Here is a 27,872-nt window from a genome sequence, read left to right as displayed (position 1 = left end):
ATTGCTACATCTAGTTCAGTATTGCCTGCATTGAGTGGCAGCTCACCAGACTTTCAGTCTTTCCCAGCTCCTGCTTGGAGATGCCAGGGATTTAACCTGAGATCTTCTGTATGAGAAGCAGCTGCTCTGCCACTGCGCTACAGCCCTTCCCCCTGCATCTCTTCCACTACTGGGAAGCTTATCTGTTTTATTAAACAATGCTGGATATTTTATCATAACTGCTGTGCTCTAGAAAAATGCATACTTCCCACTCGTAGCTAAAAACCCATAGATTTTAGTTGCCATTGGAATTCCATATTAAGGCTTCCTGTTCATTGACAGTATTACAGAGTGGACCATGAGCAAATAGCAAACTCTTTGTTTTTCCTTTCTCAAAGTCAAGAAATGTTCTATCAGATCCTTATCTATGACTTTGGAAACTTCGGCGTTTTAAGATTGTCAGTAAGTATACACTTAAGTTACCTATCTTATATATAACTTACTAAGATATAGAGCAGATATTGGTTAGAGCAATCCTACCCAATATCTGGTGGTGGTGCAGGGACGTTTGTGGTGCAGCCACTTCTGCATCCAGAGCCCTAATATAGTCCTCATTTTACACCAAAACATTTTAGCTGCCATTGATTTCAAAGATTATCTTTTTTTAAAAGATATTTATTAAAGTTTCACAAATTATGTAGACAAACACAATAATACAAACAAACACAGACAAAAAACAAGTATAATTTCAAACCCTTATTTTCTTATAGCTTACTTCTCCGACCTCATACCTCCCCTCTCTGTATTCCAATTTCAGATTTTAATTCAGCAAATCCTCACCCTTAATTTTATCTAATTTTTAACCTTTCCTTTCTTTTAACTTAATCCTTACAGCTGTAATCCACCCAATCTCTAAAACCGCATCACTCTAACATTCATCAATTCCGCAATGTTTCCTAAGATAGTTCTCAAACTTCCTCCAGTCCTCTTCCGCCGCCTCCCCTCCCTGGCCTCGGACTCTGCCAGTCACCTCCGCCAGTCCCGCACAGTCCATCACCCTCACCAGCCACTCCTCCAAGGCGGGCAGATCCCGTGTCCTCCAATACCCCGCGATGAGCATTCTTGCTGCTATTGTAGCACACATAAAGAATGTTCTGTCTTTCTTTGGCACCAATTGGCCGACCATGCCCAGGAGAAAGGCCTCTGGTTTCTTAAGGAAGGTATATTTAAATACCTTTTTCATTTCATTATATATCATTTCCCAGAAAGCCCCAATCCTTGGGCACGTCCACCAAAGGTGAAAAAAAGCACCCTCAGTTTCCCCACACTTCCAACACCTATCATTAGACAAGTGGTAAATTTTTGCAAGCTTGACTGGGGTCATGCACCACCTATAAATCACTCTCATAATATTTTCCTTTAAGGCATTACATGCCGTAAATTTCATACCGGTGGTCCACAACTGTTCCCAGTTAGCAAACATAATGTTATGACCAATATCTTGTGCCCACTTAATCATGGCCGATTTCACCGTTTCATCCTGTGCATTGATTTCAAAGATTATCATGGGGCAACAAAATTATTTTGATTAGCCAATGGAAAAAACTAAATTGAATGGCTTGGGCTGTTGACACGATTGCCCCTGAGCTCCCTCTCCCACTTGGTACAGCCCACTTGGTTCCTTGTGAGGAAGCAAGCTGGGAGATGGTTTGAATGTAAGTGAAAGAAAAGTCCAATGGAATGCAACTGAACACTGGTGAGGGCTCATCATTGAGCCTACTTAGTGGCAGTGAAGGCAGCAATACTTTGCTGCTTCCATTGCATCCTCAATATGCTGTCCAGCAGAGCTTTTTCAGGTAATGTGGGGTCTTTTACAGTCTGGTCCGAAAGAGGTGACAGAACCTAAAATAGCTTGCTGTGACTTTGTATACAAAGCATTTTGAGGATAAAATGACTTGCATCCGCCAGGACCTTGACTTTACTGTTACAGCAGATGAAACTCAAAAGGTGTCCAGAACACTGTCTAGTCCTGTTGCATTGGATGAGTTTCAGTTAGTAAGGCTTGAGGACATGGACAAGGTACTTGGATTGGTCACTTACACTTTGGACTCTTGCCTGCTCTTAGCTGATAAAAGCTAGCAGGGAGGGGACAACTGGTTGGGCCAGGGAGCTGATCAGTGCTTCTATACAAGAGGGGATGGTTCCTGCCTGATTGAAGGAGGCAGTGGTTAAACCACTCCTTGTATTTGGAAAACCTAAGTAATTACTGGCCAGTTACCAATCTCCTGGGTAAAGTTCTTGGGCAAGGTCACAGACCAGATCCAAGTGCTTTGTCTGAATTAGGGGTTGGCTCTGCTTTGCTGTGGTTCCAGTCCTGCTTGGGTAGACGTGTCCAGAGGGTGATGCTTGAGGAGTCTCGTGGAACCTTCACTGCAGGGTTCCCCATGGTTTGATTTTATCCCCTTTGCTATTTAACAATGAAACCGCTGAGTGGGGTCAGTGGGCTGAATATGTTCTCAGCGATATGCTGATGACACACGACTCTACTTCTCCTTTACATCTGCAGGCAGTGGATGTGCTGGACTGTTGTCTTGCCTCAGTAATGGACTAGATGAGAACCAACAAACTGAAGCTCAATCCAAATAAACTAAAACACTGTTAGTAGGTGGTTCCCTAGACAGGATGGATGGGAGGTGGCATCCTCTTGATAGGGTTACAGCCCTTTTAAAGAAGCAGATACTTCTCCATTCCCAAGCTGTATGTATTTGTGGAAAAGTCAGTTGGGTGCATGAATGACAGATAATGATTTGTGCTATTTTTTTGGTAAATGTAGGAACCAGCTCCACTCTATGATCTAGCTATGCTAGCCTTGGAGAATGATGAAAGTGGTTGGACAGAAGATGATGGTCCAAAGGAAGGCCTCGCTGAATACATTGTTGACTTTCTAACGAAGAAGAGTGCCATGTTGAAAGACTATTTCTCTCTTGAAATTGATGAAGTAACTACCTTTTTCTATCCTGGGGTGGTTTAGTCGTTACCTGCTGTACTGTGCATTTTACAAAATCCATTGAGTAGAAAGCAAGATTGAATTATCAGATGGTCTTAAGAAGATATGAACAAGCACTCTAATGTACCTACAAGCAACAGCTTCACTCCTCGTTTCATGCAAACCAAAAAGTATTCCGTTAAATATAGCTTCCTATTATGTCTGAACCAGGAAACTATGCCTTGATGCTAGGGTAACAGTGGCTTAGAGTCGGATAATTGACTTAGTTTTATTGGAAGCCCTTAATTACTGTTTCCCAGTTCTGAGGTAACACAGAGCTATTGTTCTGTAAATTCTTCCAGATGTCTTCACTTGTAGCAAATTGGCTGTACATGAGAAAATAAGACTTGATCGTATCTCTGATTATTCATCTGAGTAATAATCACCTGAATGCTGTCGGTAAATAGAGAAACTATATAAGTAGCAGTTTTGGGCCACTGGGGAGGAGTGGGGATACAAAAGCTACAGGAAACCAATAAATTTATTATTACCAAACAGAAAGGCAGAAAGTAGTATGTCACACCAGCTGAGCCGAAATCTTTTTTGTTTTATGTATGAATTTTGTTTCACCTTGGTAAAGGATACAGATAAATAAAACAGGATACTACGCTAGTTCCAAAGAACAGAAATACAAAAAATGTCACAAGCAGACAGCAGGTAGATTTTGCCATGTTTGTAGTCTTTGGCTTAGGAACCAAATATTGATGTATACATAGGAGAATAAGCATCAAAATAATGGAGAAACATTCTCTTTACAGATGGGAAATCTTACAGGACTACCACTCCTGATAGATAATTACGTCCCTCCACTGGAAGGGCTGCCTATGTTTGTCCTTCGTTTGGCCACAGAGGTATGTCAATATTCAACATGAATTAGTGAAGCCATATTTACATAGAATTATTTCATTTTGACTAATGCAGTTGGGTCAGTCTTAGGTACTTGCTTAGTCACATTCCTTTTTCTCACAAACTCATTTTTTGTTCAGTCTAAAGTGAAACTCAAGTGCTTATACTAGCTGCAAAAAAATTGAGTAACAGTTCTGAATTAAGGAGATTTTCTGTCCTGATCAATTGAGCCAATACTAGTTGCCTACAAGAGTGCTGCTGAAAACTTCCTCCTATGTGACTGATCTTTGCCTCCAACTTCACATTAGATTTTCATATGTAGAAATAGCTGCAATTGGATATGTAACTGCTGTAGGCATGCTGTATTTATTGAAGTTACATTTTATTTTCCAGGTAAACTGGGATGAAGAAAAGGAATGTTTTGATACCTTGAGTAAAGAATGTGCCATGTTCTACTCCATTAGAAAACAGTATATAATGGAAGACTCTGATCTTACTACTCAACAGGTACAGTCTTCATTTGTTATTTTCCCCTGTACAGTGGTGCCCCACAAGACGAATGCCTCGCAAGACAAAAAACTTGCTAGACGAAAGGGTTTTTCGGTTTTTGCATTGCTTCGCTAGACGATTTTCCCTATGGGCTTGCTTCGCAAGACGAAAACGTCTTGCAAGTTTGTTCGCTTTTTTCTTAAAGCCGCTTGAAGAGGCGCAGTTGCGACGGACCGTGCTTCGCAAGGCGAAAAACATCGCAAGACGAAAAGACTCGCGGAACGAATTAATTTCGTCTTGCGAGGCACCACTGTATCAAAACTACATTCTGAAATCTTGCATTTAGGGCTGGGAATGGAAAGAGTGAGTTAAAGGCAGTACTACAGGCAAAAGAGTTGAAGAGGACTACCTCCCTCATGAAACCAAAGCACCTTAGGCCAACTGAGTGGCACAAGTACAGCCTTAGTGGCAGCCACCTTTCCCCGTCAATGGGGGAATTTTAGAAAATATGGGTGATAGATAAATTAGTGCATGTTTTAAATATGCTGGATCTCTCACTGCCAATGCTGGGGAGCGCACTATGAGCTCTGAGGGCACCTTGTATGGAGGGATATAAATGCTGCTACCAAACCCCGTTATCATTTAGGTTGGATCAGGTTAATAAAAGTAGCATCTCTAATAGGCAAAGATCATTACATGGCAGAGCTTTGCCCTTATCAAGATCACAAGAGTAAATGAGGCGAAATGAGTCTCAATCCCTGGGACAACAGTGGCAGGTCATGCTCTCGCATTCTGAGGTGGAGAAAGGACAGTTAAAGGATCCCTGGACAGTTAAGTCCAGTCACACTTGACCATGGGGTGTGGCATATATCTTGCTTCAGGCCGAGGGAGCTGGCGCTTATCCGCAGGCAGCTTTTAGGGTCGTGGCCAGCATTGACTAAACTGCTTCTGGCGCAGCGGGACACCGTGACAAGTGCCAGAGCGCACGGAAAAACCATTTACCTTCCCACTGCAGTGGTACCTATTTATCTACTCGGGCCGCTATGCTTTCAAACTGCTAGGTTAGGAGGTGGGAGAGAGCAATGAGAGCTCACCTCGTTACACAGACTTAAACTGCCGACCTTCCGATTGGCAAGCCCAAGGACAGCAAGTACTGTGAATGCCACAGATTTCAGTCTATATTCGTCCTTTGTTATAAGCCAAGTGCTACCCGAGGAGATGGAGTTCCTTCACTGAGACGGTCATTGCCGTTAGCAGAATGATCAAGCGAGGGTTCCAAACAGAAAAGTATAGGTGTCATCAGGAAGAGTGATGCTCAGAAGTGGCTTACAGAACGCCTGTTGCCAGAATGGTGGCACATAAGAATGAATGATCCTTTCAGAACAATTAAGCCTCATGTTAATAGTGCATGACTCTGACCATTTCTTCTTTTGGTATAAATTTCACAAGCTGAATGAGCAGTAGATAGGGAAACAAATAAATACATAGAGCTCAAAAAGCTCTAAAATACATTAGCCACAGTGTTATCGAACACAACATTAGTATTTACTAAAACCTTAGTCAAACTGCTTTATTTAAACTTCTTTGCAGACTGAAGACTCTGGAGCTGGTAAGAGATCATGGAAATGGACAGTGGAACATGTGCTTTATAAAGTTCTTCGGACATACCTTTTGCCTCCTAAAAACTTCACAGAAGATGGCAGCGTTTTGCAGCTTGCTAATTTACCAGACTTGTACAAAGTGTTTGAAAGATGCTGAACACAGACATATATAGATCAGTACCTATTGCACAGCTTTCCCTGCAGTGGTGCTGTTATCACTGAGAATTGTAGAAGTGACTGAATTGCAGACCAGGAAGTGTTCAGCTTTACAAGATGCCAGAATACGCAACTTTTGTACAGGATGACTAGCAAATACCAAAGCTTCCACCTGTGGCTGAAAAGTGAACATGGTGGCCAGTTCAGAGTTCTGTAGACAAAGGTACGGAGCCCTCTTCACTTTATCTTATGAACTAATAATGAATTAGGTAGGTCTATTTGGGGATGGATTGGATAAATATAAAAATCTGACACCAGTATCCTTAAATGCTAGTCATCCAGGACTAGAAGAGGTTACCATATTAAACTTGAGGAACTACCAACTTTGCTTCTGAATGCAAGAAACAAGGTGAGGGGGCAGGAAATGTTCAGAGCACCTACCTATATAGGGGCTAGATAACAGCAGACGAATGTTTCTGTGACTCCAGGATCCTGGGCAAACAAACTGGTCAATCTGTGAGCCAAAGAACAATGTAACAAGCCCATGACATTTGGCAAATCTGTAACTGTTGATTGAACACACTTAGCCTCTTATAAAAAGGTTAGCCACATCCACGGTCAGTTGCAAAGTAAGGTAGCTAACCTATGTTACAATTTCATAATGTAGTGAAGCTGTTTGTGTCACACATTTTTTAAGTTAACATTGCAAATGCTTAACACAATGAAAAGTTGCTAACTAAAGTAAAAACATACCCAGACACATTCAATGTTCATTTTGTTAAGCAAATTGTCCATTTATTGTTTATATCCTTCACCACATTTCTCCTACCCACCCAGTGTTCCACTCCACGCTTGAGCAGCTGCCAACACCAGGTTTACAATGTACAGCAAAACGTAAGTCACCACTCTTACCATGAAGAGTAGTTATGAATAGTACTTTAGGAAGTCTAAACTCAGGTTGTGCATCACCCATGCAATAAAGCAAATTTTATACAGTCATTTCTATTTTATATAAATTTAAATATTTTACAAAAGTGTTTTCCATCAAAATGTATAAAGTTTAGCAAACATAGAACCCCCAAAGGTATCTTAAAATAAATGTTATGATTCCAAAGGTTATCTTAATCATTGACGTCTACATTGCACCATATAGAAGGCACTTGTGCCATGTGATGTCTTCAGCACATAATTGGTTAATTTGTAATGCAGCATTCACTTGAATTCATGCAGTTGTCTCCAAGCACCAAGCATTATTAAAGCAGTGGAAGAGAGTTTCAATGAATACATTTGATTTCACAATTGTGAAATAACAGCATTGGGCTCGAGAAGACTCTAGAATTAAGCTGCAAAACTCATTCGCATAAAAATTCGAAGTTTTTTTTTCATCCACTTGTTACAAAATATTTGCCACTTAATTATGAAACTAAAACTCATTGAACAACTCAATGTTCAAAGTTTGTGCCAAAGAAAGTCTGTATTAAAACAAGCTAGGGACAAGTTTTCAAGGAGCAGTGCAGTTTTTTAAACTTTCTTTCTACTGTTGAGATAGGAGTGCAGTTCTGTTTGCCTTCATTTTCTCCAACCGTTTTACTAAGTGGCTGTTGGTCATCTCCATCTCTTCTATCCTGTCCAATGCTGTTCTTAACTGAAAAGGAAGAAGCCAATACCTTGTAAGTGCAACAGTTTTGAGAGGACTAAAGAATTTTAAATCAAGCCAATGCAGTTTCGAAAAACTAAAACTTTAGTGGAGCTTTGTTGCAGTTTAAAAACATGTTTACACAATGAAGGTCTGGAGGCCATGTAGTTACTCGAAAACAACCCCTTCTACAAACAGAATTTCCACTCGCCAGTTTGACTAAATTACGGTAGGTAATTTGAATCCAAAAAAAGGTAGGTGGATAAACTGGATCTAAGGCAATTATGTAGAATCTGAAAGGATATCTTAACGGCATAGAGGTAAGTGCAGAACCTTCCATTTGCCTCGTCACTTCTCCAAGTTATGATTGATTAAACCCCAGTAGAGAGGAAAGCTCTAAGAAGGAAAGGGGAGCACAGCCACTTTTTCTATTAACATTGGGACACATTTTCTCAATTCATTAGAGCACACACAGGTTTAAAAAAGTACAGTAGGGCCTCGCAAGACGAAAAGAATCCGTTCTGTGATTCTCTTCGTCTAGCAGTTTTTTTGTCTTGCGAAGCAAGCCCATTGACGGATTAGCGCTATTAGCGGCTTATCTGCTGATCGGATCAGCTGATAAGCAGTTTAGCGGCTTAGAAAAAGGGGGGGAGGGGGAAAAAACCAGCAGGAACTCGCAAGACATTGTCGTCTTGCAAAGCAAGCCCATAGGAAATTCGTTTTGCGAAGCACCTCCAAAACGGAAAACTCTTTCGTCTTGCGGGGCACCACTGTAATCTGTTGTGATTGTCAGTCTTTAGTATTTTTTTTCCACCACAGAACCCCCTAGCTATTGTTTGCTAACAAGCCATCGTACATGAGTATGCAGTAAAGGCATTCTGATTTTAAACATAGGGAAGCATACTGCAACAGCAGAAGATTGATCTCTCTATATAGTTCCTCAGTAACCGCTAACTTTTTTATTAATGTAACAGTCCAAAAAATCCCACATGACAATCTCTGTGCTCACCATTCCCGTTTCCAGAGACTGTCAACAGGTAGAATATTTTAAAGACTTTGATATAAAAATAATTTCACCCCATCTTTAAATGTTATTGCTTCCTATATTTAAATTCTTAGAACTTTTTCACACAGTGTGAAAGAGACAATTACCTCTCGCTGAAGTTTTCTCTTTTCTGCTTTGAGTTCATCTTCTACTTTTTCTGCATTCTCAGCAGCAGTTTTATATCGTACTACTTGTCCTTCAAGTCTTACAACCTAAAAGACAAAACGGGTTTAAAGCAATGATTCGCTCATGTTCCCGTATACAAGGAATGCCCCCTTTATCTGTGACCTTCCTTTATGTAGCACTAAAAGGGCATGAAACTTGTCACCTTTACTTCCTTCCTTGAGGCAGCCAAATCACATTGCTGTATTCAAACAATCGCCTCAGCTTCATCATCCGACTTTTGAACAAGCCTGCTTGACGTCTTCATGCGAGTGAACAAGGCAGGAAAGTCTTCAGTTAAACTATGGCTCCCTATTGTGTCAAACATGCCAGAATATTAAGCCAACAGCTTAATATCTTGGGCTTGTTCACAAGGCATTAATCCTAAAACTTAGGAAATCAGGTAATGATTGTCTGAATGTGGCCAGTATGTGCTGAATGGAATAATGATTCAAGAATCTTACAGGATACCAATGAATATATGTGAACGGTGAGACTAGGCTCAACTCTACCAAGCACTTTTATAATTATAATTTTGTTATTTGTACTCCACCCATCCATGAGGTTTGTCCCAACCACTCTGAGCAGCTTCCCACAAATATAAAAGCACCAAACATTAAAAACATCACTTTTACAAGTGTGTAAAAGCCTTATTTTTAAAATGTGTACCTGTTCCCCACAAATTTTCACATGCACTATATAGCTGTGTTTTCATTTTGTTAGCTTAGAATACAAGTGGCTATTTTCTTGCAAAGTTCACACCCACCGACTAATTTATATACCAAATAACCCTGGTCCTCTGAAAGGATGACACTCACATTCAGGGACAGATTCTCTATAGGAGCATGAAGCCCTCAGGATAATTTGCCACACTGGCTCTACTGAATTATGACATGGAGGGCATAGTTTCTGCACTCTGTTATACAAGAGCATAACACATGTATGTGATATCAATAAAAGTTTAGGAAATACGTATAACAAAAAGGTACCTACATTTTGTTCCAGAGTAGTTATGTCTTGTTCAGCTTTTGAAAGCTTAAACTTGAATTCACTTATTTGTCTGTTGGCATCTCCTAGACACAAGAAAATTAAGCATTTAATGGCTGTCAACTGAACATTTAAATCAAATGTCAGCGAAGATTATATTTTTCTGCTTTGGCTAAAAAAGGAAAGGAAATGTTGAACGTACCTGTACAATTTGTTATTTGATGAAAGGAGTACACAGTACATAAAATAGACTTATTTGAGGAGTGAATTTCCTATGGCTTTTTATCCCTCAAAATCTAAAGAGTTTTAGCCGATCATTTTATTGAAATAAAACACAGCATTCCTGGATAATGGGCTCTTCATTCTGAGTGTAGTGATGGGTTGGTGATTAGAAAATATAGTCAACTGGTTACATAATGATCAAGAATATTTAAAATATTAGATGTCTGCTATGATGCTGGGTTTGTCTTTTCTTGCTGAAGGGCTTGTGTGTGGGGTATAAGCAGTCCTTCGGAAGTTTGAGGGTCAACTTCTTTAAGACCTGATCTGAGAAAAGTTGTAACAGGCTACCCTTTTGCAGAAATTAATCTGGAGAGTTTCTTTCCTAAATCATACCTCATCCAGCATGTGTTGTAAGTCCTGCTAAAGGATGCTACTTTCAGAGAGAATGAATGGGGATGGTAGTAAAATAAATTTTACTGAGAGTAGACCCACCTTAGTTGTGTTCATCAATTTCAATAGGTCTGCTCTGAGTAAAATGTAGTTAAAAGCCACCCAAGGAGCCCTTGTTGGTACTAGCTCTTAAATGAAATATTCCCTCAACTGTAAGGTAAAGGTAAAGGTACCCCTGCCCGAACGGGCCAGTCTTGGCAGACTCTGGGGTTTGTGCGCCCATCTCACTCAAGAGGCCGGGGGCCAGCGCTGTCCGGAGACACTTCCGGGTCACGTGGCCAGCGTGACAAAGCTGCATCTGGCGAGCCAGCGCAGCACACGGAACGCCGTTTACCTTCCCGCTGGTAAGCGGTACCTATTTATCTACTTGCACCCGGGGGTGCTTTCGAACTGCTAGGTTGGCAGGCGCTGGGACCGAGCAGCGGGAGCGCACCCCGCCGCGGGGATTCGAACCGCCGACCTTTCGATCGGCAAGCCCTAGGCGCTGAGGCTTTTACCCACAGCGCCACCCGCGTCCCAAGTAGTCTTCTGTTAAACCTCCTGAACCTATGTCTTTCTACCACTGTAGATCTTCACGCTTGAAACCCATCTAGTCCAACTAGCTGCAATACAGAAATCATTTGCCCCCTGTGGAGCTTGAACCCACGGCCCTAAGATTAAGAGTCTCATGTTTCACTGACTGAGCTGTACCTACTATATATGAATAAGTGGGTACAGATGACAATATACGCAGCAGACATGTAAAGATGACACACATCGTGTGTACACATTGTAGGAAATTCACTGCCTTCTGTGGGTTCAGGGTGTGCATATTTGACCAACTGCAATCTTCACATTACAAACATGTAGATAAAATGTAATGTGTGATGTAGGATGGACTTAAAGCCATTGGAAGATGAAGTTCAACTTGCAGGCCTCAACTTCAGTATTCATTACTGAATAATAATCTTATTCTACAAAATGTGTTTATATTTCTCCTTTTGCTTCCATCTACTACATCACTGCGATGTATAAATATCGTTGAACAACAATCCAAAAATTTCATGGGAAAAGAGCAGAGATTCTTGGTCCCACTCAAGCAATGCTGAGACAGAGGGTTCCCTGCCTGAGCCGTGGGACTACAAGTTCTGCAAACCTCTAGACCAGGGGTTGTCAACTTGGTCCCTACCGCCTACTAGTGGGCGTTTCAGGGTTCTAGGCTGGCGGTAGGGGGTTCTACGGCACAAGCTGAATCCTCCTTCCATCGATGTGGGAAGGAAATTTGACCATCAAGAAAGATGCATTAATGGGCAGTAGGTATAAAAAGGTTGACTACCCCTGCTCTATAGGGACACAGGTGGCGCTGTGGGTTAAACCACAGAACCTAGGACTTGCTGATCAGAAGGTCGGTGGTTCAAATCCCCGCGATGGAGTGAACTCCCGTGGCTCCGCCCCTCCGCCCCTCCGCTCTTGCCAACCTAGCAGTTCAAAAGCATATCAAAGTGCAAGTAGATAAATAGGTACTACTCCAGCGGGAAGGTAAACAGCGTTTCCGTGCGCTGCTCTGGTTCGCCAGAAGCAGCTTAGTCATGCTGGCCACATGACCCAGAAGCTGTACACCGGCTCCCTTGGCCAATAAAGCAAGATGAGCGCCGCAACCCTAGAGTCAGTCACGACTGGATGTAATAGTCAGGGGTCCCTTTACCTTTTACCCCTGCTCTAGATGTTTCTGAAATGCTGTTCTGCACACATGCAGATCCCATATGTGTAACTGCAGAGAACTGCAGAGAAACCACAATCTAAGTGTTCCTACTCATTTAATTTTCTCAAAATCTGTGTAGCAGCTTAAGCAAGAAGATTAATCCAACGAATTCCAGGAATTTAAGCCAAGGTCGCCTTATGCTCCCCATCTACTGCATTTTACTGTATTCCATATATTTTATATTTTGCTATTTATGTGGGAAGTGGCAACAGAAAAACATTCAGGCATAAATGTTCCTATCGTGCACTCTTCAAAAGTAGAAATGCCATATGAAATTGAAGGATGACAATATACATACTCTGCATTTCAATAAACTGCAAATCTGAACCGTTTTCCAAGCCTGTTAAATTAGAATTTGTGCCATCATTTCCAGAGGATTTCTGCCGTTCTTCCTCTAACTGTAATTTCATTTTTTTAATCTGAAATGAAAATATAGCATTCTGTGAGTAGTTCGATATTATGTCTATTTATACTTGATAAGGTGTATTACTGGCATTTACAACCATTTTTCTTTTTATGGTCATCGTATACTGCTCCCAGAAGCAATTCATAGTAACTATTTTCAACCTAAAATAATTGCACAGTATATGTGCAAGGTTATTAGAATGCTACTGCTATTCCTAGAGAATAGCAACTTAGTTGTGGATATGTGTGAAGAGTGGACTTCTTTTAATAATAATAGTATCACAGGTTTCCACCAGTAGCAATGAATGATCTTAAGTGACCAACATTCAGCAACAAGGAAATATCGAGACAGCTTTACAATGCGGTGGAAAGAGAATCTTAGTGATAGACAAATGCTACAAGCGCTTCTAATTTCAGGGTTGTTTGCTTAAGTACAGTACTTTTCTGTCTATTAGATGCCCCTGTGTATTAGAACACCGCCCCCCCCATTTTGGGGGACTTAATTTTAAGAAAATGAGGGGAGATGCCCCATAGTTGTTGAGCCTCTGTCTCCCCCCCCCCCAGCTGCAGGCAGGAAACACTCCCTAGATCTTTTCTCGCACCCGGGTAGGGAGTGCTTCCCTCGCGCAGCAGAATCGAGGGAAGTTGCGCTCTAGCCAGCCAGCGCCCCCAGATCGCTCCCCGCGTGCAGCAGTATCTCCCCCCCCCATGCCACTATCCGTGTATTGGATGACCCCTGTTTCTTGACATGATTTTTGTGTCAAAAAACCTTGTCCAATACAAGGAAAAATACAGTATATATCTTCTAGTTAAAGTCTCAGGGTTTGGGGTACATAGGTCTCATGACATAAAGATTGCAACATTAATTTATTCTTTGGAGCATGAGGCAAAGCTACAGAAGCAGATGCAATCCCTGAAGGTCTGCAAGAAACATTAAGCAGTTCAATGTAGTGAAGTTTTTCAGTAGCAAGCAGTGTTGCTCAAGCACAGCAAGGGCCTGGTACTGTTTAATAACTTCCCCCAAATTGAAAAGAGTCTGAGTCTGAGCCATTCAATCACTTTTCGGTTGCGGGAAGGGGAGAGAGACTTTACCTGTGACAATAGCTCTTCCTTTTCTCCCGCTAGCTTTCGTAGCCTAACATCTAAATGAAACACAATTCAGTTAGAAAATTCCAATTCCTTCCATTGGAAGCTTAGCAAAACAAAAAAAAGGTTAAAAGGAAGAACTCTCTTGGATGAACAGAATTTCATTTGAAATTTCATTAAGAAACAGCAAGGTCAGTAAGAAGAACTTCAAAAAGTGTAAAATTGTGTATTAAGTTGTTGTTTTTTTTAATGATACTTATTTGGACCTAAGAGACTTGCTTTCAAGAATGAAGGATTGGACATACTACAATTGAATAGCAACTAAACTAACAATTCCATATTTGGTACTTTTCACATGATAGCTGAAAGTATGGCAATGACTCTTTTTAAAGACATAGACCCTAGCACACAGTGCTGTAATGTCCACTGAACTAATATTCAATGGAGTACAATTGTTGCTTTTTGCACACATTTTGAATTCTGACATTCATTTCCACATGATACTGCTTTATTTATCTTTTTTTGTAAGCTATATAGGTGCATTACAGTGCATCTATAAATACCATGATATCTCTGAACAGATTCCAAGACTGCTGCAACTATGTAATTCACACAGAACTAATAGTTCCATCTATTCAAAGACAAGTAAAACTCTTTATAAATGTGGGAGGGGGCCTAAGCTACTCGATTCTTATCTATACACATTGAAAATGAAAGTCAACATTCTGAAGAAAGTGGTTCTTTGTAAGTTTACCTAGTGGTCCTTCTCCTGCGGATTCCAAGACCTGAGCAGCTTCTTGCGATACAACGGTTATTGAACCAACTACTGGTTCATGGTTGACATCACCATTTGGAGTGACATCTGGGATGATAACTAATCCATGCTTCTGGAAAAAAAACAAGATAAACATAAGCTTCTCTTAGAGACTGTTAATTGGTGAACGCTTTGCTCAGTAGACGCTGCAAGAAGCAGTAGCACCACTGCTCCTGTTCATGCTTTAGCTTCAGTGGAAAAGGAGCATGCTGAAGTAATGATACGTCCCTCTCCAACGCACTGACTATGCCTTCATCCAGCAGTCGACATTGCCAAGTGCTGCTACAGCTAACGTACCTCTCCTGTCTTCATTGTTTCCTTCAGGTCAGCCAGCTCATCTCTGAGCTCATCCCGCTCAATCCTAATGCAGTCAAAGTACTCTTTCTGTCTCTCTAGGGCCTGGGTGCAGGCAGGTAGCGGAAAGGAACAGCATAGAGAGAGAATGTGCGATAGGTAAGAAAGATTTCTTGCAAATAAAAGATAATTAGCTGAACAAAAAGTGAGGCAAAGAGGAGAAAAGAAAGTCGTGCACAGTCCTGTGTTTGCCACAGAAGTTCATGCTTGGCATAAATATCCACCACCACCCCGGCATTACAACAGACCTGGGAAATGCTAAAAAATCTCAGCGATTCCATGTTACGTACTAAACTATAAATACAATTCATGTCTATTTTAATAAAGTAACCTTAGGCTTTCTGCCTAGTGCTTGAGCCAAGCTGAATGAGTTCAACAATCCCATAGTTCCAAAAACATTTGGATTTTGAAAGATCAGAGATAAAGCATGTTTAATTTTTGCAATCTATTCAAGCATAACAAACACAGCCAATTGTGTTGTAGGATACAGCTGTACTGATTTATTTTTAATGGATCTGGGACTTTTGGTAGCAGTCCTAGAAAACCCTACCCGTTACGCTAGAGATGGGGCACTTGTGGGCCTCCAGCTCTTGCTGGACGCCTAAACAGCATGCTCAATGATCAAGGATGGAGGAAATCCAAGAACACCTAAAGGACCATGGACACCCATTCCTGCAATACAATACAACTTTTTCAACAGGAAACGAGCAAGGGCTTTTTATGGGAAGATAAAGATAAATATATGAAAGAAGTGAATCTGTATTGTGCCTGCTCATAGGTTAAGCATCCTCTAGAGGGGGGGGGGGAAGGGCATTAGGCCTTCCCTCACCATTAGGAGAAGTTAATAACCAAATGAGAGATTTTTTCAGTTACTTGAATGCAGAAGTTCCTATAAAATTGGGAGATTGGATCCAAAGTAGATTACTAACAAACAGGATCCTATTTATGGAATCTCATTTTAAAATATTTTCACGTGTGGAAAAGGCAGTTCGCAAGATCTGATCCATGGAAACAATCCTAGAGAGAAAATAGTGTCCAACAGACTCTAAATCTATGCCCTGGCAGCTTTCAATTATGCTATAGGTCAGTTTTTCTACTACAGTCGTACCTTGGTTCTCGAGCGCCTTGGTATTTGTATGTTTCGGCTCCTGGAAGTGTTCCGGTTTGCGAACGTTTTTCGAAAGCCAAATGTCCAATACGGCTTCTGCTTGAGTGCAGGAAACTCCTGCAGCCAATCGGAAGCTGTGCCTTGGTTTTGGGAATCAAATGGACTCCCGGAATGGATTAAGTTCGAGAACCAAGGTTCCACTGTACTAACAAGTTGTAATACTTTTTCAAATTTATAGTGTGAGTCTCAGAATCTCTAACACCACACACTCGTATACACCCATTTTGCATATTACTTGCATGAAGGGGCATCATGGATGTCTGCAGGGAAAGGCCAAAGTGCTCAACATAAGGATGGCAGGGGAAGGACTGAGTAGCCATGCAGATGCACAGCACCTTTTTCTATACATGACGCCTTATATGATTCATATGTGAATGGCGCACAGTTTAAATGAAATCAGTGGGTATTAAGTTACAAGTCCAATTGACTTCAATGATGTTTAACTTCTTCTGGACTAATACATGTGTATGTGTGTGCCCAACCAAGCAAAATTGTTTTTATGCCCTGAATGCTTAAGTATTTAGACAGTAAATGCTTTTGAGGCTGTCTCAAAACTCTGTTTTTAATCAGTGCAACGAAAGGTCTAGAACAGGCCTATCATCCAAATCCAAAATAACTGTACTAGAATCTAGCTATAACACTGGAATTAAATCACTGCAGTGCTTGAATATGATTATCTTTATGTTCAAAATCCGCTAATTCATGAAGTTTTAGGTTCAAGCTGCATGCCGTATTTATTTACTCTCAAATATTCAGTATGAAATACTTCTATCTGCAACACCCAATTCAACACTGGAACCATCAACAATCCTGCTGACAACTTATACCAGTCTATTCCTAATCACTCTTCACCTCAGTATTCATCTCATACCCCAATTTTTTTATCTTTCCAATTAACTGTTTCCTGGAGGTCAAACACCTCTTTGGTTATAGATTCTATTCTCTGTTGCATGCGTTGGTTCTCCTGCAGTAAACACAGGGGAAAGAATAAAAGAAGGGAAAAGACAAGTAAAGGAAATTACAAGGAGATACGAGGAAGTCAGTAAGGCAGTCAATGAAACACAGAAGATGAAGGTTTTGTGAATAAAGGTTTGGCTAAGAGGTTCTCTCCCCTTTGTTAAATAAAACTATGAATAGCTTTAGGATAAGATCTATATTACATCGAAGTACACCGTACAGCTGACATTGATTATATTGGAACCACAAGCTTAGGCATAAATCTATGTTGCCATTCAGCTTTAAAACGACTACCAAGCCCAACAAACCAAAGTTAATTTTACTCAAACATATTACTGAAAGGACTTGTGCTTAAATGCTACTGTATTTGCTACCAAGCTCATAACAGCATAGCATACCTAAACAAAAATACTGTTTAAGCAACGGATGGACAGTACCAACCCGTAGGGCTGAAAAGCTCTGACAAAAGTCATTGATGAGCCAGACTCTGAATATGTGCTCCCAAACAGGGCACATGTGACACATTGCTTTTTGTCTGATGGTATCATGACTTATTTTGATCCCAGCACACTGCTCTAGCTTTTTATAAACCGGCACCCGAGTGCCAGAAACAGCACATGCTGCAGTCTTTCCTGAATGAAAGCATTTTAGACAATAGAAAAAGCAGATTTTATCTTGAATGCAAGTTATTTGCCATGTACCTCTATTAGTTCATCTCTCTGGCGAAGACCCTCTTTAAGTTCATCCATCTTATGCTGCAGAATGGTGCACATATGTTTCTGCCTTTCCAACTCCTGTATTAAGGAAATATAAATTAAGCAGCTGAAAATTAAAGCCCAAGCATATTATATATTAGTTGATGAAATAAGCATGATAGGAACATCAATAGTATAATTATTTGCTATTTAATTGGGCTGATTCACAAAAATGGAACTAGCTTATATGAGTATAGATTTGTTTTAGCTGCTCTGTCTGTTCTCCAACACTAATCTCTTAAGGGGTGGGCTGACTCCTGAAATAGGTGGGCTATTTTTAAATGTATTTATTATTGGTGAATACTCTGGATCCAGAATTTATAAAGCAAGAGTACAAACTCAGAATTTTTTGCAGTAGAATGATCCCAAGTTTAAGAACTTAAGTGGTGCCCTTCTGGCTCAGATTAAGGCTCATGTAGGTCCCACAGTGGCCAGCCAGATATCTTTGGAAAACCACAAATAGGACATTTGTGACCCTATTACCTACTTTTCCCCAGTAATCAGACAGATCGACTATCAATGTAGAGGTTTCATTTTGAATTATTATGGTTAATAGCCATTAACCTCTGTCTGGCATTTGTATAATCCTTTTTGAAGCCAGAGCATCATGATTTGCTAAATTCCAAGTCTTAAGAGGAAACAAGGAAGCAACTTGCCTACAGCTCTGTCCACAGGCGTTCTCCATTATGCTTCCTAACCAAAGCAAAAGCAGTGCACAGCCAAGATAACTGACCAGTACAACTTATGCCTACCCTTAACTGGGAGCCTAATAACTTGCAGGAGCTAGATGGTTTACTGGCAGATCTCAGTCCACCTCAGTCGCCTCTGCATTCAAGACCACCCCACTAAACAAAATGGCTTGGATGCCTCTTCAAGAAGATGCTCTAGTGAGCCTGTGAAGTCTTCACCAACCTGTAGCCCTCAGGATGTTTTGGAACACAGCTCCCATCTAGTCTAAAACATTTGGTGGGTATCTGGTTAGGGAAGTTTGAAGAAAGCATGATAATCAAGTTCTGCACGTAGCTGCAAGTAAACCTCTTTACTGATGCAGTTACTAGTGCCCTTAAGCCTTTGCTTGCAGCTAAGGACCAGAGCAGCTTTCAACTTTGCAGACAACTGGTTGCTGCCGTTTGAAAAGAACCTCTCATTCTGAAAACTTGGACGGTGTTGCCAATTAGTTTAAAAGAGGACAGACTGCTGATAGTTCAAAGGGATAGAAATTAACCTAAGATTAAACAAGCAATGACCTGGATTGCCCCAGGATAAGTAATTGCATAAATAAGCCTGAAAATGGTTGAATGCAAACCAATCTATTTGTAAGTTGCAGAAAAACATTCAATGGTCTTAATCAATACATTTTCCTACTTGTGAGCCCATCAACAAAATTAACCTTGTAAAGTTTTCATCTTCATTAAAATTACAGAGACCAAGTTGTTTAACAAATTACAGGCATGCAGAAACACACACTTAAACTTCTTAATATCTAGCTAATAATGCAAATTCTTTATGAGTAATAATACAGAAAATACAAATACCTTTGTCTTATCTTCATTTTCTCTGTAATACTCTGCTAACTGCTCCTCTCTTTCCTCAATGACATCCTTTAGAGTATCCACTTGATAGATTAAGTTATTTTTCTCATTATCCAGTTGGGCATTAGAGACCATTGCTTTTTTAAATTTCTCTTCAACTTCAGCAAGTGACTCCTAGATACATAATGTAAGACCTTATTAAACTTAATTTTACTCATCGTATTAAACATTAGAAATACATAATACAATTTTGCCAAAGTAGCAAACAGACTTTTGTTTCATATTCCACTGACTTAACTGTCTTTAATAAAACCCAATAATAAATCTGCAGAAGTCAAATAAATAGGGACCTATAGAAAAATGTTACATCACATATCTTATTTTTCTCTTATTCTTCTAGCAGAATGCCAGTAACCCAAGCAATTCTTTTTTTTAACATATGAAAGCCTAAAGAAAAGCATTTACAGAGAGGTAGTTGTGTTAATCTGCTCAGGAAAACAAAAAAAGTCTTGTGGCACTTTAGACTAACCAATGCACTTCGGTGTAAACCTTTATGGGCTAAAGTCTCAGCTTCAATTTAGTTCAGATTACACAGACCTCACAGCACCAAACTTCCGTTCACAGATAACTAAGGACACTATATTGTTATTTGTTGATGCTTTTGAATTATGGTGCTGGAGGAGACTCTTGAGAGTCCCATGGACTGCAAGAAGATCAAACCTCTCCATTCTGAAGGAAATCAGCCCTGAGTGCTCACTGGAAGGACAGATCGTGAAGCTGAGGCTCCAATACTTTGGCCACCGCATGAGAAGAGAGGACTCCCTGGAAAAGACCCTGATGTTGGGAAAGATGGAGGGCACAAGGAGAAGGGGACGACAGAGAATGAGATGGTTGGATGGTGTTCTTGAAGCTACTAGCATGAGTTCGATCAAACTGCGGGAGGCAGTGGAGGACAGAAGTGCCTGGCGTGCTCTGGTCCATGGGGTCACGAAGAGTCGGACACGACTAAACGACTAAACAACAACATTGTTATTTCTAATACTAGATGTACCAGTTAAGTAAGACTTCAGCTATTTAACCAAGTAAGTGAGCATTCAATATTATCAGAGCTTTACTGTTAGGAAACGACGTTATTTGCAGATGTTTTTCTACACTTTCCCTGTCCACATGAAAAGTTACAATCCCTTCTAAATAAGCCATTCAACCAGTCTGCTATTAGTTTGCAGATGAAACAGGGTAACTTTTTTTTAAAACAAAGAGTTGCTGCTACATACTTTGGACGACCTAGTACACAGAAGTACATAAATTTGTAAATTAAAAAACAATAGTATTTAAACAACCACCTCCAAACTAGCTGTCAGGAACCTGTGAATTTACAGCGTTGATGGCAGTGAAGAGGGTAAGGAGGAGTAACATCAAAAGATGACAGATCAGGCAAACAAACTCAAGCATTTTGACAGACAATCTGCAACAACTCCCTCCAAAGGGAAAATAGAGACTGGAGAAAAAAGCAGGAGTAGATCTACTCAAGTCCCGGATGGCATGTAGTATCTTGGAGGAGGAGATTGGGAGTTAAGCTTCTCCTAGCTTCAGAGCTGTATCCTGCTACATTGCTATAAAATACGTGGGTTTGGGGCTAACAGCATTTGGGGGCAGGGAGGCATTATTTACAACCCTGAGGCCTAAACAGGGCTCCTTTTGCAGGATGGTTGGAGCCCTGAACAGGACCAACCCACTCAGGGGCTTGAGTTTGCACTTCAACATTATGCTATAGGTCTCACTGGTCATCTCACTATAAATAAGATTTTTTAAAGGCACTAACAATGTAATTTATGGGTGAAGCACAATTATGCCCATCTGCTAGTGAAATGCAACTTGTCATTTCTCACATCCAGCCCCTGTAGACCCAGATCTGCTTGAGGGTTCCCAATCCACTGGGGCAGATTTGGGGGGCACATGAAGTGTTGGAGGAAGGAGAGAATGGAGAAGCACAATTACACTACACAGGATCTTCACTTGCACCTTTGTATGAAATATTGTAAGATCCAAAAAAGGCAATTCATATCAGCTTTAAAGCAGTCTCAATATAATCAGTTCATGTCTATATTCACTCTCCAAAAAAATGGGGAGGGGGGAATACTAGCATACACTCATGGAACTAGACTTATAAATCAGTCAATTTTTGAAGATGGTATTTCCTTCTAAAACATACAATTATTTTATTTTTACATGCATGCTTTCCTGTGAAGTACAGAACATTAAACTATATTGCGGTGCATTGCAATACTGCCTTCACTTCAAAACCAAATTCTACAAAAGTGCCAAATGAAATGCAGAATAGGACAAGCCCTGCCCCAAAGCATTTCTGCTCTAAACAGACAAGCAGACAGTGTGGGAAAGCATGAACAATTATGGCTAAAAGCATCATGTTAGTTCTCTGAACTTTCCTCTTTTGCAAGGTGTGTACACGCTATAATTATTTAATGGGTGTATCTATTCAGGGATGACATATTTTTACGTGTGATTAGCTAAAAAGTAGATGGGAAGGCAAGAGAAGAATGCAGGTGGGAGGCGAGTAAGATAGAAAAACTTGCAAAAATACAGTGGAAGGGACTTGCCCGAGTTGGCAAATCAGTGTCATAATTTATTTCAAAACACATAACTAGTCAATGCATTTATGAGGATCAACCAAAATGTCTCAAAACTGATACTACTTTTTATACCAAGGTGGTTGATTTATAGTTTTGGTTCCAATATTGCAATCTAATTATGGTGGGTTTTTCAGAAGCTTGCTACAATTTTGTGACATTTTGGTTGGTCCTAATAAAGGTATTGCCAACTACATTTTCAGGGTTTTCCCCCTTACAGATGAATATAGTTACAATTGCTTTTTATAGACATGCTTTATATAGCACCATACAATGAAGCTAGTACAGACAAGGGTAAGGTGTAAAAGAAGATAATTATCTCACCAAGATTAAAAGATAAAAGCAAACAAGTGGATATGCTAGCTCTTTGGAACCCAACCATTGACTATCAGTTATTCTGCATGAGAGATAATGAAAAACCTTAAGCTGCAATAGGATTTATATTGTAGGCAAAATCTCCAGTTACCTGCACCTTTTGGTTGAAGTTTCCACAATGGTTCACTTTGCACATCACAGTAAACCACAATTAATGGTTTGTTGTGAATGCAGAAATCACTTCCACTTTGCTATTCCCCTAGTGCATATAGGAACAAGAAGCCATGATGCCTGGGCTCAGTGTTACATCCAAATGGGTGAAATGGGAGACTGTAGGTTTGTTTTGCCTAGACACACCACAAACAGCCAAGGACAAATCCTGGCTTTACATCATGGTATGTTTTGACCTAAACTACAGCCCTTGGTTCAGATGTAATGCTAAATCAGGATTTATGGTTTGTTGCTCCTGCTTGGGGAAAAAGTTCATGATAAAATTGTGATATGTAAATGTTGCCATTTATTATCAAGCCATGCAGTAGCTCCTGCAGTAGAGAGATTCCCATGTCTAAAGTGGTAACTGGGATGATTAGGTTAAAATGGAAAACAGATTTTCACACAAAGTAGTTGTTAAGGTTCACAGAACCAGGGAAAGGGCTCACTCTCTATACCAGTTTGTAGAAATATCTTTAACTTGAGCTAATTGGCTAGGTTACCAAAAATTCTTTGGAAGTATAGTAAGCATTCTAAGAAGACACTTAGGTTTGACCTTTGTATGTTTTCTAGTGAAAAGGAATTCCATGACTGAAAGGAGTCTCTATAACTGTTTGAATAGGAGTTGCCTCTGTAATTTTTAATCCAAGCTGGTAATCCACGTGAGGCAAAAAGATATATGGATTATATGTGTCTCAATGGATCATACCAAAGTTTTCTGTGTTTGTTTTTAGCATGCCAAAAAATAAAACAATAAATCGTACTTTTACATGTTTTTACAGTCTATGAAAGTGGGAGTTTAATTCTTTCTTGGAATACATTTCTGGTCCAATATTATTATTTTGAAACTCAGCTGTTCCCCCCATTCCTAATCATACCATTGGTAATATCTAGTTGCTAATTAAAAAAATAAAATGGAACTGCAAATAATACAAAAGCATCTGCTAAACTTCCTATATTATTTACTTTAGTGGAACGGAAAGTTCATTGCCTTTTTCACATAACACATTAAACACTTAAACATAAGGGGGGGAAATTCATTGGCAGATATATATATAAAAATATGAACCAATTTTTAGTTGGTATGTTAGGCAAGTTCTTTTAAAAAGTGAGGTGTTAGTAAAGCTCTGTTAGTGAAACTGGCAAAAACTTAATTGCTGACATATTACCATAGAGAATGCATGCTTGGGAGAAACCCTGCTATACCTTTAGTTCTTTAAGTCCCTGCATGTATTTCCCTTCTACATCTTGTATCTGGTCCTTAAGATCATAGATATCCTGCAGGACATAGGAATGAACCATTGCATAAGAACATTGCAAAGAACTTACTATTGAACTCTGTGCTTAAAGCCCAGGAATTTAAATTAGTGTGTGTTTCACTTGAACAAATTAAATTACTGTTGTATTCTTAATTTTCTAACTTGACTGACGTGGATTTCTATAAAGCTAAAAAAAATGGGGGGAAATAATGTATAATGTTTGTAAATTGAAATGTTTTATTACCGAAACCTCACGCCCTTAAAGTATCACACAGTCTAATTTCAAACATATAAAAGGCATCACAATCTTATCTTGGATACTATACTGAAAAGATATACCCATTAATATGAACTAAAATCTTTACAGCTAAACAATTACAGCAGTTCTAAACAGTACAAATAATTCCCTACTTCTTTCGCAGACTGCTAAGGGATGGTTAAGAATAAGAAGCCTGATCAATAGGTGATGTTTTAAATGCTAAACTGTTACATTTAGCACTAATTACACAGATGAAATCTCCACAAGCTTGAGCAACGTGCCGGACATGCCTCCCCCTCTTCTTTTCCCATGTAACCAAGAGTAAGACTGCTGCGGAGTTTAGTTTCTTTTTCAAACAGCATTGGCAAAGTGTTACGTATAAACCAAAGTGCCTGGTATGTTATTAATTTTATATCCCACATAGTCCCGCAGCAAGCATTTTGTGATCAAAGGAAAATTTAAAAACCCAAACCCCTGATTGCTTTTAAAAAGGTGCTTTGATTCTGTCTTGTAGTCTTATTCAATGTCCATTTCTTCCTCTCCAAATGAAGGAGGATAACCTTTTATTTTTAGCCAATGAAAGTCTGCTCACCCGCAATTCACTTAAGGAGGTATCAGGATCCACTAGACTGCTAGTATCTCCACTTCCTCGTCTAGATGAGTTTCCGCTCAAAGGAGTCGCTGAATTGCGAGACGCTGGCTAAAGAAAGAAAAACATGGCATGAAAACTCCCATACATTTCAAGATCTTTCCTCAATACACTATGAAGTTCAGATTTCAACATTCAAGTGTCTCCCCACTTATGCACGTTTGAGTTGCGTATGACCGTGTCTATGTGTGGCACCAGGAAATAATTAAATAAATCAAATTAAACTGGAAAGGCGCAAAAATGGCACAAAAAGAGGAAAATTGCAAAAATGGCATGAAAAGAGCAGGAAAGCAACTAGCAATCCCAAGAGCCCTTGCATTTGCAAGCCAGATACTTTGAGGTACTGATTTACCCCGCTTGTCGTTGTTTCTGCATTATCCTTCAGTGATGAGGAAGACTGAGAGCCATCACTGCCGCCATTCATGCCAGTCTGAGAAGTGCTGTTTGTTTTTTCAAGGGTTTACAGGTGTTTTAGATGGTGCTCCCCACTATACATGATTTCACGTATAGGTGCGGTACATGGGAACGTAACCCCTGTGTAAATGGGGAGACGCCTGTACTAAAAACTTCCAAATAAGTTTATCAATCTTTTCAAGGAAATATATTTTCTAAGTTCCCATTGAGTTCAGTCTATCCAAATATCCTTTTTCATCAAACAGCTGTTACAGGAGCAGAACTTATTTTAAAATTATCTTCTTACAAGATACGTTTGTTGGAAGCCACCCATAGTGGCTGGGGAAACCCAGCCAGATGGGCGGGGTATGTATAAATAATAATTATTATTATTATTATTATTATTATTATTATTATTATTATACTACAACATATGGGTTATAAATCTGGCATAACATTATTTGTAATCTTCTCCAGTCTGGTGCCCTCTAAATATTTTGGACTGCAAGTCCCATCAGACCCAATGATTACAGCTGAAGTAGATGATCTACACCATGTTCTGTCAAACAAATAGTATATCTGAAGGGGCGTCTCCACCCCCATCGTTCTACCCGGACACTGAGGTCCAGCACCGAGGGCCTTCTGGCGGTTCCCTCACTGCGAGAAGCCAAGTTACAGGGAACCAGGGAGAGGGCCTTCTCGGTAGTGGCGCCTTCCCTGTGGAACACCCTCCCACCAGATGTCAAAGAGAACAACAACTACCAGGCTTTTAGAAGACATCTGAAGTCAGCCCTGTTTCGGGAAGCTTTTAATGTTTGATGTATTATAGTATTTTAATATTCTTTTGGAAGCCGCCCAGAGTGGCTGGGGAGGCCCAGCCAGATGGGCGGGGTATAAATAATAAATTATTATTATTATTATTATTATTATTATTATTATTATTATTATTATTATTATTAGAAAAAGTATAATTAAGACAATCAGCAACACACAGGAGGCTGGATAATCTCCCGATATCCTACCATGCTTTTTTGAATTGGCACCAATATGCAGACTTTGATACGTTTTAAAGTTGTCCAAATCTCTTTAAACACTCACCCTTGTATACAAGTCAGAATATGGCCTGTCACTCTTTTCTTCCAGCTGGAAAAAAAGAAAAGTTTTAATATTAAATTTGAACCATTTCTTTGTATTAGAAATCTGAATTACTGGGATCCCTTTTTCATCCATGTCAAAACAAAGCTGAAACAGTATTATACAATGAAAGTTTCCTTCTTCCTTTTCCTCCACCTGAATATTGCATTTGCATTTAACAAAACTTCAGAATCAACAGCTCCGCACAAGGTAGTATCAGCCCTACAAATTAACACAATGCCTTATTGACAACAAGTTGCTTCTTAGGTTAGCCTTTTGTCAAGCCAAGCACAGAAAGTAAATTCGATGAATGTAATTTCAGTAATGGTTGTGTGTTTTTTAAATGAAGTGTATTGACTACTGGAAATTCACTAAGTAATTTATTTTAAACATTAAGCTTTACTCATCTGCGAACATTTTTCTCCATTTCTGCTTTCCAAAATAAAAGTTTAGTAGTAAATGGGTTGAGAATAGTTTTTCATTATTTGCAGTTGCCACCAAGACAGACAATATAGACAATGCTATTTCATTTGTAATCTGTTGTACGCATTATAAACAGGAAACATAACTTATGAAAAACTATTTTGTGGCATATGGTTTTAATTCATGATCCTCTAGTTCAGGGATTGCTAACCCAGCACCCAGAGACACAATGGCACCTGCAAAAGCCTTCATTCATCAAAAGCCTCAACAGAGACCTCTGACTCTAAGCTTTCGTTTTTAAAAAAGGTTTTAACCCTCTTAGAAAGTTATGAAGCAAAACATTATGATTTAGCTCCACAAATTTTCTTCACATGTTCAAATATTTATTATCATTATCAAAAGTTCATTCTTTCTCTGCTTTCTAAAGGAGCCCAGGGCAGCAAATACTATCACGCAAGTTAACTGAACTATCAAGGCTAACAGGTATTAATGGCAGGCTGCAAGAATATGTCATTTTCTTGTAACGCTGAGCTGGTCAGGTTGGAATGTCTATTTCTCCACATCTAGCATGCTATGATGCATTTTGAATGACTGTAGCGACTGCATCTCCAGTTTCTATAGCCAACAGAACGTTAACGGTATCTCAAAGTATTTATCCAATTTCTTGAATCCCTAGGTGCTGGAAACATAGGGAACCAAGCTAATAGCTAGCAATTGTAACCAACCACTCAATGTCACTTCATCTCTAAAAATGGCGTTTGCAATCAAACTTTCAGTTGTGGAACAAAATCTCCAAAAGAATTAGAATGTGATTTATGGCTTTTGTAAATACCTTTCCAGTGAGCTTACGCAATAGTCAGTCTAATAAATACAAAGAAAGTGGGGTTTTCTTTTTACAGTGGTGGACATCTGGATGAGGTCATTACGACTGAAAGAATGGCTGAGGATAACCAACAAAATGAAATTATCCGTATATACTTATCACTAAATTTGCAGATAATTCCCAAAATTAGATATACATTACATTCTGAACAAATGAAAACATATTTGCCTTTGCAAACCATCGTTTAGCACAAGAGTTTGAATCATTTGCCCAAAAGCCAGTGTACCTATTATAGATGCCTTGGATATTTTATGCAAAGACAGACCAG

At 39.7% G+C, this 27,872-nt stretch overlaps 2 protein-coding genes across 16 annotated transcripts in view; one reads left to right on the top strand and one right to left on the bottom strand.

Annotated features, from left to right (window-relative positions):
- The window catches only part of MLH1 (mutL homolog 1), a 34,688-nt gene extending 27,572 nt beyond the window's left edge, over positions 1-7,116 (top strand). For 2 of the 4 annotated variants that reach the window (XM_082192809.1, XM_082192810.1), the window contains 5 exons: positions 378-441; positions 2,813-2,977; positions 3,784-3,876; positions 4,265-4,378; positions 5,951-6,879. In XM_082192809.1, the coding sequence (XP_082048935.1) occupies positions 378-441; positions 2,813-2,977; positions 3,784-3,876; positions 4,265-4,378; positions 5,951-6,118 (604 nt within the window). In that variant the 3' untranslated portion in view covers positions 6,119-6,879. Of the gene's footprint in view, positions 1-377; positions 442-2,812; positions 2,978-3,783; positions 3,877-4,264; positions 4,379-5,950; positions 6,880-6,954 lie in introns of those variants that run through there. The other 2 variants (XR_014212335.1, XR_014212336.1) reach the window with 2 other exon arrangements.
- The window catches only part of LRRFIP2 (LRR binding FLII interacting protein 2), a 56,035-nt gene continuing 35,049 nt past the window's right edge, over positions 6,887-27,872 (bottom strand). For 5 of the 12 annotated variants that reach the window (XM_082192811.1, XM_082192815.1, XM_082192816.1 and 2 more), the window contains 13 exons: positions 26,263-26,307; positions 24,715-24,822; positions 23,811-23,882; positions 19,435-19,605; positions 17,846-17,938; positions 17,059-17,151; positions 14,963-15,064; positions 14,606-14,738; positions 13,858-13,907; positions 12,659-12,779; positions 9,954-10,033; positions 8,906-9,010; positions 6,887-7,762 (listed from right to left, as the gene is read on the bottom strand). In XM_082192811.1, the coding sequence (XP_082048937.1) occupies positions 7,652-7,762; positions 8,906-9,010; positions 9,954-10,033; positions 12,659-12,779; positions 13,858-13,907; positions 14,606-14,738; positions 14,963-15,064; positions 17,059-17,151; positions 17,846-17,938; positions 19,435-19,605; positions 23,811-23,882; positions 24,715-24,822; positions 26,263-26,307 (1,284 nt within the window). In that variant the 3' untranslated portion in view covers positions 6,887-7,651. The remainder of the gene's footprint in view (positions 7,763-8,905; positions 9,011-9,953; positions 10,034-12,658; positions 12,780-13,857; positions 13,908-14,605; positions 14,739-14,962; positions 15,065-17,058; positions 17,152-17,845; positions 17,939-19,434; positions 19,606-23,810; positions 23,883-24,714; positions 24,823-26,262; positions 26,308-27,872) is intronic. The other 7 variants (XM_082192817.1, XM_082192812.1, XM_082192820.1 and 4 more) reach the window with 5 other exon arrangements.

Source organism: Podarcis vaucheri (assembly GCF_965113315.1).
Source record: "Podarcis vaucheri genome assembly, chromosome: 12".
In the NCBI taxonomy this organism is placed as follows: Eukaryota; Metazoa; Chordata; class Lepidosauria; order Squamata; family Lacertidae; genus Podarcis; species Podarcis vaucheri.
The sequence above is the reverse complement of the archived record's forward strand: the minus strand, read 5'-3'. Positions and strand labels throughout refer to the sequence as shown.